This window comes from Pseudorca crassidens, chromosome 2, assembly GCF_039906515.1.
Source record: "Pseudorca crassidens isolate mPseCra1 chromosome 2, mPseCra1.hap1, whole genome shotgun sequence".
In the NCBI taxonomy this organism is placed as follows: domain Eukaryota; kingdom Metazoa; phylum Chordata; class Mammalia; order Artiodactyla; family Delphinidae; genus Pseudorca; species Pseudorca crassidens.
The window spans coordinates 37,499,964-37,514,709 of record NC_090297.1 but is presented as its reverse complement, the minus strand read 5'-3'; the positions used below and the strand labels follow the sequence as shown (position 1 = coordinate 37,514,709).

The 14,746-nt window shown below is 40.3% G+C and overlaps 1 protein-coding gene across 6 annotated transcripts in view; it reads left to right on the top strand.

Moving 5' to 3' along the window:
- The window catches only part of GPBP1L1 (GC-rich promoter binding protein 1 like 1), a 55,179-nt gene that overhangs the window by 34,717 nt on the left and 5,716 nt on the right, over positions 1–14,746 (top strand). For all 6 annotated transcript variants that reach the window (XM_067725976.1, XM_067725974.1, XM_067725975.1 and 3 more), the window contains exons 6-7: positions 6,187–6,259; positions 7,747–7,940. In XM_067725976.1, the coding sequence (XP_067582077.1) occupies positions 6,187–6,259; positions 7,747–7,940 (267 nt within the window). The remainder of the gene's footprint in view (positions 1–6,186; positions 6,260–7,746; positions 7,941–14,746) is intronic.

Genomic DNA, 14,746 nt, shown 5'->3' with positions numbered 1-14,746 from the left:
TTTTTTTTTTGTTTTTGCAGTACGTGGGCCTCTCACTGTTGTGGCCTCTCCCATTGCAGAGCATAGGCTCAGCGAGCCCGCTCCGCGGCATGTGGGATCTTCCCTGACCGGGGCACGAACCCATGTCCCCTGCATCGGCAGGCAGACTCTCAACCACTGCGCCACCAGGGAAGCCCAGAAATGTGTTTTTAACAAACTGTGCTGGAACTATATCTATAGATATAGGGGTGTGTGTGTGTGTGTGTGTGTGTATCTTCTCTACCCCTACCACCTAGCATACAAAAAAATGAATTTGAGATGAATTACAGACCTAAATGTAAGGCCTTGAAACTAAGAAAACTTAGGAGAATATCTTTCTCACATAGGGGGTTAAAAGAAAATAAAAAGATTTCTTTGGACCCAGGGAGCAATAACCATAAAGGGGAAAACATTGATAAATCAGGCTTCATCAAAATTTAAAACTTCTGCTTATTTCACAGACTCAGAGAAAATATTTGCAGAACATAGATTTGAAAAGGGGCCTGTTCCCATAATGTGAATAACTCCTACAACTCAGTTTTTTTAAAAACATAAACAAGATTTGAACAGATGCTTCACAAAGGAAGATAGATGAATGGCCAGTAGGCACATGAAAAAAATGGTCAGTGTCATTAATCATAAGGGAAATGTGGAAATTCAAATTAAGACCACTGTGAGATACTGCTGCACACCCACCAGGATAGCTAATATTTAAAAGTCTGAAAATACTAAATTTGGTGACATTTTTGAGCACGTGGAAGTCTCATACATTGTTAGCAGGAGTGTGTAGTAGTACAACCATTTTATGAAAAGGAAGGTCTGACAGTTTCTTATAAAACTAACCATAAACTTTACCCTGTGACCCAGTACTTCCATTTCTAGGTATTTGCTAAAGAGAAATGAAAATCTGTGTACATTTATTGTAATTTTATTCATAGTAACACAAAACTGGGATTTTTTTTTTTTTTTTTTTTTTTTTGCTGCCGTGCTGTGTGGCTTGTGGGATCTTAGTTCCCTGACCAGAGATTGAACCCAAGCCCTCAGCAGTGAAAGCACAGAGTCCTAACCACTGGACCGCCAGGGAGTTCCCAGGAAATAATTTAAATGTCTATCAAAACAGGAATAGAAAAATTGTGGTATAATCATGTAATGGGCTACTTATGCAGTAATAAAAAAGAATGACTGATAAAACAACATGATGAATCTCAGTGAAGCTTTACACAATAAGGTACATACTGTATGATTCCATTTATATGACATTCTAGAATAGGCAAATAATCTATGGTAAGAAAAACAGTGGTTGCCTGTGTGGAGTGGAGATTGGGGAAGGGCATTAGGAAACTTTCCAGTTGTAGAAAGTAGCTTTATCTTTATAGATTTGGGGGGGTATAAGTATTTTTCAAAACTCATGGAATGGTATACTTGGTGCATTTCATTGTGTGTAAATGTTGTTTGATTAAAAAATAGATTTATGTCACCGGTCATGGAACAAACATAACACAAGCCTCCTGATGTGATTGACTGAGGAGTGCCCTCCAAAAATTCATAACCTGAATCTAACCATGAGGAAAAATCACACAAACTCAAATTGAGGTTTCTATAAAAGAATTTTAAAAGATTCTACAAAAGAACTAGGCTGTGTACTCTTTTAAAAAGTTATGGTCGGGGCTTCCGTGGTGGCACAGTGGTTGAGAGTCCGCCTGCTGATGCGGGGTACACGGGTTCATGCCCCGGTCCGGGAAGATCCCACATTCCGCGGAGCGGCTGGGCCCATGAGCCATGGCCACTGAGCCTGCGCATCCGGAGCCTGTGCTCCGCGACGGGAGAGGCCACAACAGTGAGAGGCCCATGTACCGCAAAAAAAAAAAAAGTTATGGTCATGGTGGGAAAAGTTCCAGATTAAAGAAGACTAAAGAGATAGGACAATTAAAGACAACATGTAAACCTAGACTGGATACTGGATGAGGGAAAAACAGTGATTTTAAACTTTGTTTTCCTGTAAAAGTATCAGTGTTACAGTTTGAATAAGAGTTGTAGATTAGATAATAGTATTTATTAATGTTAATTTCCTGATTTTTATAATTGTACTATGATTATGTAAGAGAATATCCTTCAAGTTCTTCAACCTGCAGATAGTTCAGGAAAAATATATATTTACAGAGAATTGTGGAAAAAATGTGGTAAAATGTTGACATGAGACTGTAGATGCACAATATACAGGAATTCTTTGTATTATATTTGCAATTATTTTGTAAGTCTGAAATTAAGGAATAAGTTAAGAAAGAACACAAAGCAACTAGGATTGAAGAACCAAAAAAATCCATGGACAGGGACTTCCCTGGTGGTCCAGTGGTTAAGAATCAGTCTTGCAATGCAGGGGACGCCAGTTCGATCCCTGGTCAGGGAACTAAGATGCCGCATGCTGCAGGGCAACTAAGCCCGAGCGCCACAACTAGAGAGCCCGCGTGCTCTGGAGCCCGCACACCACAACTAGAGAGAAGCCCGCACACTGCATCGAAGAGCCTCTGAGCCACAACAAAAGATCCCACGTGCCACAATTAAGACCCAACACAGCCAAATAAAAGATAGATTAGGTAAGTAGGTAGGTAGGTAGATAGAAGATAGATTTTTTTTTTAATTATACTCAAAAAATCCATGGATGTCATCTACACCAAAATAAAGTGAAGTATCACAACATAGAGACAAACCACTAAAAGCTATAAAACCTGACTAGTATTGTGTTAGCAGTTGTGCAGGAGAAATTGAAGGAAGCAACAGGGCATCTTACAACCCTAGGGTTTCCAGAAGAGCCAGTAATTGTTCTAGAAAGCTTAGAGAACATTTGAGAAGAGCAGCTAGAAATTAGGAGTGGTTTTCCATATTCCCAAAACTAGTAAATACAGAGATGTTCTGGGATAAGGTGTAAAGGGTCTGACTGGACCAATCAGCAGAGAGAAATCACACAATAATTCGAACAAGGAAGGTTAATATAAAGAATTATTAACTGTAACAGGATGGGGTAATGAGTGATTGGCTAGTAAATAGTAAAGAGAACCCTAAAGAATATAAAGAACTTATAAAGAATATAGAGTTCTAAAAAACTATAAAGAATTGGCAGATACAAGGAGCAGCCACTAACCCTTGGGCTAAGACAGAGTGCCCAAGGAAGAGTCCCCTGTTGCCCCATCACCACCCCAGGATTGAGATCCAAACCTTATCGGAAAGGGCTTAGCTGTGGCTCACTGAATGGCAGAGCAGTTGCTAAGGTGCTTCTCCAGGGAACATGCTGAAAATCTGCCCTCTAGAGTACCTCGTAAAGCTGTTCATGGGATATGTCACTGCTACAAAACCACTCAAGTCAGCGCTCACTTGTACTTTAGAACCTGGCTTAGCAGGAGCAGAGTGCTGCAGGAACCTGCTGAGTAAGCACACAGGAACAAGAAGCAAAAGTCTCTCCTTGAGCTCTACTGACAAAATTAACATGCCAGCAAATTAACAAAGGGAAAGTTTTTAAAGTGCCCAGATTCATTTACACAGAGCAAGCAGAAAGGATGACTTTGGAACCAAGAGGCAATAAAGTTCAACACAGAGTTCTATCACATTTAATACTAACTAGCCAATATTCCCATCCAGAACAAAGCCCCTCACTGGGACAAAACTGTTGGAAATAGAATCCAGACTGAGCTGCAGGGACAGAGACAGTAGAGACAAAGGGAAGAGAAGGTTCAGGTACAAGCCATGGGGAGGAGGAGGTGAGCCGGGACATCAAAGAAAGTGTGCCATCTTTTTGAGCACTTCATGAAGACAACAGAAGAGAGTTATAAAGTGTGATGTTAGAAAGCTATCTTGATCCACATTCACAAAAATTGATCACATAAAAATAAGCAACATAATAGGATCAAGAGAATAAGGAACAGAGTAACGTTTCTACAGGCAATGCAAATTACACCTGTAAGACGTGCACAAAACGGATAAGAACCATAAGCAAATGGTACAAGAACGACATAACCAGAAAATTTCACAGTGCTAGAACTTGGGAAAGAAGTAATAAAAGATTTCAGAAAAATGAAGACTAAATAAGAAGGAGCACAAGACAATAAACACTAGTGTTTTTCAAGAATTAGACAAAGGAAGCTTTTTAAATGAAGAAAAAACAAATAGATTAAAATTAAGAATTGAAAAAAAAAAGATACAGAAATTTGGCAAAAAAAAATCCAAAAGATCTTCCCTGCAAAAAATAATATAATAATAATATAAAATAACAAACGTGAATAGCTTAGGTGCTAAAAAGTATAATTCAAGAATAATTTCATGAAATACAGTAAGACTTGAAACTACAAATTGAAAGGACAGCCAGAACAGCCAACACTTAGAAGAAGAATATCCTTCGGACATCCAGACATAAAGAACAAGTCACTTATAAAAGAAAGAAAATCAGACACAATTTGACAACAAAGCTTTATAATACAAGTCAATGGTGTAACAATTAGAATACTCAAGCAAAGAAAATGTGAGCCAAGGATTTTTTACTCTGTCATACTTTATTCATCTAGACTCCTTTTGCCTTTACTATTCCATCCAGAAGAGTGTATTTACCTGTCCATATTCTGTCTGATTTGTCCATTTGTATACTGAATTAATAGTTCAGATTGCATCTGTGCTTGCTCTATGCTAGTGGGTCTCCTCTTGACAGGTTGAAAATATACACCTGCTGGGGCCCCACTTCTGGAGGTTTTGATTCAGAAGCTCTGCAGTCGATTCTGTGCCTCTTTCTATTTCTTGTTTAATGTCCCGTGGTCATTTGTGCTGAAAAGCCATTTTCCTACTCTGTACCAGATTGTAAAGTTTGGGTTTGGGCACCAGTGTCATCTTCACACCCCCATACAATTCGTTATTAAGTTGAGTCTGTGACTCTTAACACTTCTCGATCCTTCCCATCATCTCTTCCTCTACTCCTGTCGCCTTCATACTTTCCTGTACTAGGAAACTGGTCTCCTAATAGTCTCCTAGTTGTTTATAGCCCTGAAATACATCCTTCAAGCTGCTACCAGACTTGTAAACTAATGGTTGGATCATGTTAACTCTGCATGAGAGATGGAGTCCCATCCCTAAAGAATAAAATTCAATCTCCCTTAAAAATACTCCACAGTCTGGCTCTTACCTACTTTGCCAGACATCTCTTTCCCCAAAGAAAGGCCCTCTCATTCCCTAGCACTAATGCTGAACTATTTGCAGATCTCTTTTTCATGTTTTTCCTGTCTTGGTGTTCATTCAGCATTCTGTTCCTGGAATCACCCGTTTTCCAGCTTTGGAATTCATCATTAAGGATTCTTCTTAGTCTCCTCTAATGAAACCTTTTCTGATAGCACTTCTCTTTCTAGTGGAATTGACTATTCCTTCCTTAGTACTCCTTCTTCCCTAATGTGAATTTTTATCATAGTCCCTATAATCTTTTTTTTTTTTTTTTGATGTGGACCATTTTTGAAGTCTTTATTGAATTTGTTACAATATTGCTTCTGTTTTATGTTTTGGCTTTTTGGCCGTGAGGCATGTGGGATCTTAGCTCCCTGACCAGGGATCAGACCTGCACCCCCTGCATTGGAAGGTGAGGTCTTAACCACTGGACTGCTAGGGAAGTCCCCCCATAACCTTTTATTATACTTACTGGTCTACAAGTTTATCTTTGTAGTAAGACTGACCCTTGTGGGGATAAGGATTCTTCTTAATTGCCTTTGTATTCCTAGCACATGGTGTGCCTCTGCCCTAAAGCAGTCTCATTAGAAATGCTATGAATACTCACATTTCACTGACCAGATTATGCTCCTTAAATCTGAGAAAAGTGATTCACTTTCTTGTTCATTCAGCTTTCTGTGCCTCCTTAGTTGGCATACATATCCTACAGGAAGATGAGAACTTGCACACTTACTCTGTTTATTTAAAAAAAAATTTTTTATCCTCTCATATTAAAGGAAATGAAAGCCAAGAGAGCCTGAGATTGATTTTGCATTTCAACGTCGTCTGTTTATTTGTTAATTCTGAATACAGTGTTAGAGTGCTGCTGATATATAGTTATCAGTATTTGATAGGTTCCATGGTGAATGCTACTTTGCAAAAAGTGCTGAAATGATTAGTTTTCTATATCAACCATTAATACCCCTTTTTTCCTAGCCTTCTTTGAATCCAGAAGCTGGCAAACAGAATCAGCCATGCAGACCTATTGGGACCCCTTCTGGAGTGTGGGGTAGGTAGATTTTGCCATTTTTAAAGGCACAACTTTAAATTTTTCTTATTAGCAGGGAGAGGAGAAAACATTCTTTATCTGTTTTTTTATTCGTTTGTTTCTTTATCTCTGGTTTCTCTTCTCATCCATTTGCACATGGTAACTAACTCTGCCTAGCTCTTACTCTGCCCCCCAAAATACCATTGAGATGTAATGGTAGTAGAGTCAGAATACAGACAATTGAGAGCTTGTAGAGCCCTGAATTTGAAAGCAGATTTTAAGCAAAGGGAGAATAATATAATATGCTCATAAGAAGTAATTTTTTTAGAAGTAATTTTTAATGTTGCTAATTTGCTTATAACAATTAAATTGAATTTTAATGTATTATAGTTGTCTCCTTAATATTTGGTAGACAACTATATTCTAACCATTCTTTCATATTACTAAATACTCTTCTAAAGTGTTCTTTGAAAGGCTAAATAATACCACGTCCCAGAGAACATTTTGTTCAACCAGGTTCCGTTAGCTGAGTGGGGTGTTGTTTTTGTTTTTGGCAATTATCAATGATGTCTGTTGTATAGGGCAGGGGGAAACCTATAAATGCACACATTTATATATATATGTTCCTAATAACTAGCCTTATAAAAAGTTAGTAGAGGGCTTCCCTGGTGGCACAGTGGTTGAGAGTCCGCCTGCCGATGTAGGGGACACGGGTTCGTGCCCCGGTCCAGGAAGATCCCACATGCCGCGGAGCGGCTGGGCCCGTGAGCCATGGCCGCTGAGCCTGCGCGTCCGGAGCCTGTGCTCCGCAACGGGAGAGACCACAACAGCGAGAGGCCCGCGTACCACCAAAAAAAAAAAAAAAAAGTTAGTAGAAAAATCAGTGTATTTCAAGCCAAACCTGATCCTGTGGCATTGGGATCTTTGGCATTTACAAATTGTACTCTCCTAGTTCCCACATTAGATATGTTCAGTAGCCAGGCATCTTATTAGGAAGGCTTTAGTGTATCTAAATACTGGGTTTGGATCTTGAGTTACAGGATTAAGGGCAATTGCTGTACCATTTCCCCTTTGTTAATGTATAGCTTTGCTCCAGTTTGCCTCATCAGAAGGTCCCATAGCAGACTCCTTTCTCCAGTTTCCTCATCTCTCTGTGTTCTCATGCTGACAGGAGTAGCTATCCTTGGATATATATTCTTGTTTGGTCTATGCCTGAGTGATCACACCGTGCATGAGACATGCTGTACCCCTGAAAGACTCCTAACATCTTTGGGCTTTTTGGTTGATTATGAATTTAGAATCAAGTGTTTTCTTATGTTGCCTTTTTTCCTACAGTTCCTGGGTAAGTGTCACTTTTGAGAGTATCTGTTAAGTGCATACCAGGAAATGTTTGTCACTTAGTCTCAACTGTCAGCTCTTTGTACAAAGTGAGGCCTTTGTTTGAACTATGCTTCGTGTTAACCAATAGGTTTGACATTCTTTTGTCTCTCCACTATTGTATTTCACAGAAAACCCACCTAGTGCCAAGCAGCCCTCCAAAATGCTAGTCATCAAAAAAGTTTCCAAAGAAGATCCTGCTGCTGCCTTCTCTGCTGCATTCACCTCACCAGGATCTCACCATGCAAATGGAAACAAATTGTCAACCATGGTTCCAAGTGTCTATAAGAACCTGGTTCCTAAGCCTGTACCACCTCCATCCAAGGTATGATTTGGAATCAGTGTAAGAACCTTATACAGCAGAGGTGGGAGAATAAATAAGAAAAAAATTTAGTAAATTTATTTTTTCCTGTTGAGTCACTCACCAGATATTCATTTGGTGCCATTAAGTTCTATGTATAGTATTTTACTGTCTCCAAACTCTCTTCTGCTGCCAACTACATTTTTAGTAGGCCTCTCATACTCATTAGCTTCATCTCATAAACCTGCTTCTCTTGATTTGCTGTTTTCATTAATAACACCAACATTCATCTGGTCACGTAGCTGAGTATCATGGCTGCTGCTTTCTTCCTCTTTCTTACTCATTCCCCTCTCCCAAGCAGTTATATAAAATCCCCATCAGTTTTTTCCTCTATGATATGCCCTTGTCATCTCACATTTACTGTTGTAGTGTACCCTTCTATTTCCTCATTTCTCTGTATTTTATCTTACACAGAACTGCCAGAATGATTATCCTAAAACAGTTTGAATATATCACATCCCCTCGCATTAAATCCCTTAAGTGATTCCAAACCATCTGTATAGCAGGGGTTGGTAAACTTTATCTGTAAAGGGTCAGATGATAGATATTTTAGGCTTTGTTGGTCACATATGACATATGGTCTTTTTGTAATATATTCTTTTTCTTTTCTTTTTTTTTCAACCATTTAAAAATGTAAAAAACATTATTAGCTCATGGGCCATACAAAAATAGGCCTCAGGCCAGTTTTGGCCCAAGGGTCATGACTTAGCAACCCCTGATGTTATAATACAGTGTCCAGACTCATGAGCACTGGTGTGTATAATTCTATATAGCCTAAGCCTAATCTGTCTTTTACTGCCCTTTGTTTTCTTACCTGGGAGATTTTCCTGCGTGTTTATGTCATACTCTCTGAATCCTTTTCTATCACATACATCTAAAGATCTAATTAAGCCTTGTATCTGATTGAATAGCACTCTGTCTCTAATCACAATATTTATTGCATCTATTTCTTCATTTGGTTGTAATCTCCTTAAAGGCTTCAGGTCTTTTTCATATTTGTATCCCTAGCACCCTCACAAAAGCACACAATAATTGCTTGAATGAATTCCAGCCACTGTAAGGAAACAATTAAATTTACTGTGTTATTGAGAGAAAAAACAGTCAGCATTAATTCACTTTTCTGTGTGTGCAAGCACTTGTTTGGTACTTAAGAGCAACACAAAGTACAACATTGGTCCTCACCCTCCATGGGCTAAAAGTCTAATAGGGATGACAAGATATAACAATATAAGGTCATGTGATTGTGTATGAAATAAAATAACAAATTCTAAAAACAAATCTTAAACAGATTTGGAATAACTAAATTAATTAAACACTTTATTTATTTACACAGTTCAGAGGAGCAAGGATCAGCTTAGACTATGACCATCAAGGGAAATTTTACTGAAAAACTAATTTGAACAGATCTTTGGAGGATGGTCCAGATTTGGATAGGGAAAGTCTGGAGAGTATTACAGGTTAGAAGAGGTGGTTAAATAAAATGTTCTGAAAATAGAAAACACTGGGCATATATGAGGGATACGGAATGAACCATTCTGATTACCTGGTAGCACTGGAAAAATACCAGGACTGAGGGTCATTATCCTAGTGTTAATGAAGCTTTCAGTGTAGATAAGATCTCTGAGGGAAAGAGGATAGAAGAAGAGTAAAGAATGGGACAATAAGACTTGGGGAAATACTTAATATTTCATAAATATTAGGAAAATAACAACATAGTCAACAGGATTAAGAAATTGTAATTCAGACATAGAAAAAATCGTATGCTATCACACTTCTGGGTGGGTGAATTTAAGATGGCAGCTGGCGTTGTCAGCACTTGTCAATTGCTGCCAATAGGTTGAGGGAAATAACAGAGGGGATTTGGACCTTAGCAGTTGGAAAGTTTTTGGCGACCTTTGAGTTGAGGTTTTAGGAGAGTAGTGTAAGGCTGAAAAACAAGATTTCAGAGGATTCTGGAATTATGTGAGTGGAAGTGGAAGTAGTGGCACCTTTGAGACTTGACAGTAAAAGGAAACAGAATATAGGTGGTGGTAAAGTTAAGTGAAAGGGTGAAGAAAATCTGTAGGAAGAAGTGACTGGGGACAACTTGAAATATACTTGAAAGGTCATTAAAGGATCATGGCCCAAGAAGAAATGAATGGGAATAAACTGATTGACAAATGGAATTATTTTTGAAAGGGGTTTAGGATACTTGTTCCTCTGATGTAGAAGGAAAAGAATATGAATTCAGTCAAGAGAGCAACTCCTATAAAGAAAGAAACTGGGGCTTCCCTGGTGGCTCAGTGGTTGAGAGTCTGCCAATGCAGGGGACACGGGTTCGTGCCCCAGTCCAGGAAGATCCCACAGGCCGCAGAGCGGCTGGGCCCATGAGCCATGGCCACTGAGCCTGCGCGTCCGGAGCCTGTGCTCCGCAACAGGAGAGGCCACAACAGTGAGAGGCCCACGTGCCGCAAAAAAAAAAAAGAAAGAAACTGTGGCATGGAAATTAACTGCAGGGCTTTGAAGTAGACAGATGACACTTTGCTCCTTCTTTGTGATACAACCTTGGACAAGTTTCTAACATTATGAATCTCAATTTCATCATGTAAAGTGGAGGTAGTAGTGCCTGTCTTTTAAGGGTTTTTTGAGGAGTAAATGAGGTACTTGTAAGTGGTAATAAATGGTAGCTATTATTATCAGCATGGCAGCATACCTTTTGTTTGTTCCATTCCTTTAGAGTTTATAAAGTTTTCGTAAGTGTTAACTTCATGTGAAATGTCTGCAAGCATTCTGTTAGGCAACAGAAGAAGAGTATAATAATGAGTGAGACAGGGCTTCCCTGGTGGCTCAGTGGTTGAGAGTCCGCCTACCGACGCAGGGGACACGGGTTTGAGCCCCGGTCCAGGAAGATCCCACATGCCGCGGAGCGGCTGGGCCCGTGAGCCATGGCCGCTGAGCCTGTGTGTCCGGAGCCTGTGCTCCGCAACGGGAGAAGCCACAACAGTGAGAGGCCCGTGTACCGCAAAAAAATAAAAATAAAAAATAATGAGTGAGACAAACTCATATCCTCACGGATCTTAGAAGTCTTTTGGGGAAGAAGAAGTGACAAGGATAAAAGTCATAACACAGAGCTTAAGATCAGTTTAGCCCTGTTGTGTAGAACTGAGTTGAGGATAGAATGAAAATAAGAAAACTAAAGTCTGCTGTTAACTATCCTTGCAAAAGGTAGCGAAGCCTGAACAGGGATGATGCAAGTGAGCAGAGAAGGGAGGTGGTGATGGCACACAGTGGGAAGCAAATCAGAGGAGGAAAACAGGACACTGAGCATTCATCCCCAGGAAACTGGGATAACTGTGGAACCATTTCACTGAAGTTAGAGAAGAGAGAAAGCAGAGTTTTCAGGAAAAGTTGATGAGAGTGGTTCTGGGACCCTTGAATGTGAGATGTTAGAGGAAGGCAGAGATGAGATAACTAGTAGGCAGGTGTGGATTTATCCATTCATTCATTTTCTCTATGCGTTCAACAGTTATTAAACATCGAATATTTGTGTATTTAAAAGCTATATGCCACTAGAGTCAGAAAAATAATCTCAAAGAGTTGCTGTCTAGTGAAGAGACACATATAAAAAATAATTGTACTGCCCTGCCTGGAGAGGGTCCTCAGAGCCTTTACAGATGAGGTCATATTTGAACTGGTTTTTTTGTTTTTTTTGTTTTTTTTTTTTTTTTGTGCGGTACGCGGGCCTCTCCCGTTGCGGAGCACAGGCACCGGACGCGCAGGCTCAGCGGCCATGGCCCACGGGCCCAGCCGCTCCGCAGCACGTGGGATCCTCCCAGACCGGGGCACGAACCCGTGTCCCCTGCATCGGCAGGCGGACTCTCAACCACTGCGCCACCAGGGAAGCCCTGAACTGGGTTTTGAAGTGGCAAAGGAAAGAGAACTACCATTCGTTGCCATCTTACTATGTTCCAGGACATTCACTAGGCCTTTTACATATAACATTTACCTTAATCCTAGGATGTAGAAAATTATGTAATATATGAGGTTACATTGCTAATAAAATTATGGAGTTTGGGACTCTAAAACAAGGTTTGTCTAACTTCAACTAGGGCTCTTTCCACTGCCCCAGAATGCTTCCCATCTTGAAGCATAAAAAGGAGAGAGGAGGATGAGAATTCTGGTTTTAGAGTCAGACTTCATGCCACTCGAAGTACTTGGAATATAGTACTGACATATCCTAAACTAGTCAACAAATGGTAGTTTTAAAACAGTAGGAGACGGACTTCCCTGGTGGTCCAGTGGTTGGGAATCCGCCTTCCAATGCAGGGGATGTGGGTTTGATCCATGGTCGGGGAACTAAGATCCCACATGCCACAGGGCAACTAAGCCCACGCGCAGCAACTAGAGAGAAGCCTGCACGCCGCAACGAAGACCCAGAGCAGCCAGAAGAAAAAAAAAACAGTTGGAGTTTGTTAGGGAGGAAGTAGGTGGGGCATTCCAGGCAGAGGAGCTCTTTGTTACCAAAAAAGCGGGGGGAGGGCGGCTTCCTTGGTGCACAGTGGTTAAGAATCCGCCTGCCAATGCAGGGGACACGGGTTCAAGCCCTGGTCCAGGAAGATCCCACATGCCACAGAGCAACAAAGCCTGTGCGCCAGAACTACTGAGCCTGCACTCTAGAGCCTGCATGTGCCACAGCTACTGAAACTCGCATGCCTAGAGCCCATGCTCTGCAACAGGAGAAGCCACCGCAGTGAGAAGCCCACACACTGCACGGAAGAGTAGCCGCCGCTCACCGCAACTAGAGAAAGACCACACGCAGCAATGAAGACGCAGCACAGCCAAAAATAAATAAAATAAAATAAAATAAAAAAAGGAGGCAAAACGTGCCATGTCTGGGAAAAGACAAGTGGATGGCTGGTAGTTGGGAAGTGGTGGGGAGAAGTAAGACTAAAGCCAAATGATGGAGGTCTTTATAAAAGCTCAGGTGAGAGTTTAGGGGTCACATTAGCTCCATGATTTTAACAATTTGAATGATTAAACAATTACAAATAACTAGTTTTTCTAATGAAGTTCACCTAGGAACAGATTGCTGTAGAAGAGCACTGAGTATGCCTACATCCACTGAAAGGAATTCAGGAGGCGAGAAGAGAATGAAGCATCAGGGAATTGAGAAGGGAAAGAGGGACAGGTTCAGAAAAGATAGGTAACAAGTAATCTCTCCTTCTACAAAAAGATATTTTAAAGCTGACCATTGAATGTAATATGAAGACAAGATTTTTGCTTATTTATTGAAAGAGCTGTTTCATTAAAATGGGGATAGAGTTGAGTGTTGCAGGGAATTAAATAGTAAGAATGAACAAGTGAAAGGCAGCAGATACTGAATTATGCAGAAAAGTTTGGAAATAAAAGGATTGTAGTAAAAGGGAAAATATATCTTTGTTTTTTCCCCCTTCGCTTCAGTAAGGTGGCTTAGCATGTTTGTAGATAAAATGGAAGAACTTACTAGAGAGAAAGAGATTAAAGATACAAAGGAGAAATAATTGATAAATTCATAAAGGAATGAGAACAAATGGATGTAGAATGGTAGAAAGGGAGGGGGACCTATCAAAGGAACTTGAGATGCAAAGGAGAGAATTGGGGAGAGTTTGGATCCAGTGACGAAATTTTTTTTTTAATAACTTTATTTTATTTTTTAATTTATTTTTGGCTGCATTGGGTCTTCATTGCTGCACGTAGGCTTTCTCTAGTTGGGACAGGCAGGGGCTACTCTTCTTTGTGGTGCGCGGGCTTCTCATTTCAGTGGCTTCTCTTGTCGCAGAGCACAGGCTCTAGGCGCGCTGGCTTCAGTAGTTGTGGCTCACAGGCTCTAGAGCACAGGCTCAGTAGTTGTGGCACACGGGCTTAGTTGCTCCATGGCATGTGGGATCTTCCCAGGCCAGGGATCGAACCCACGTACCCCGCATTGGCAGGCGGATTCTTAACCACTGCGCCACCAGGGAATCCCCGGATCTTCTGACGTCAGTCCAGTAGGAGAAGACAAGATCATTTGAGGTGGAGAGTTGAGGTTGATTTGGAGTTAGGAGAAAAGGAGAGGATATTTTAAAAAGAAAACAGCAGCTGATACGTGATTCACTTTAGTGGATTCCTTTTTTTTCCTTCCTTTATTGATTGACTGAAGTGTGGTTGATGTACAGTACATAAGTTACAGGTGTACAATATAGTGATTCATAATTTTCAAAGGTTATACTCCATTATTCCTCATGTTGTACAATATATCCTTGTAGCTTATTTTATACATAATAGTTTGTGCCTCACCTCAGTGGATTTCTACATATATAATTCCTCTAATAAAGGGGGTACAGGGCATAATGGTTTTCTTTAGTGAGCAACCAAACACTATATAATATAGTGTTTGAATTACTGAAAATTAAGTTGGAATAAAGTTGGAAAGAGATGTCAGTATCCTGTTGCACGTAACACTGTCTGGTAAAACTATCATACTACTGTGGCAGACACTCACCTGTTTCTGTGCCCTGAGGTGGCAATATTAAAAGACAAGGCATCTGGTGACCCTGTGCAACTCTGGGAAACTATTGTCCTTGATATTTAGCCTGAATAAGCAGCCATCTTTAGATTTTCATCAGTGCAAGAAAAAAATTAATTTCCATTCCAGTTAGGTCGTTGTCTCTTTTATCTGCTGGCATGCTCTTTTTGGAGGCATTGTGGAAAACAATATTGTATCCTAGTTGAGTAACCTCAGACAAATTACATAACTTTCTTAATGTCAGTGT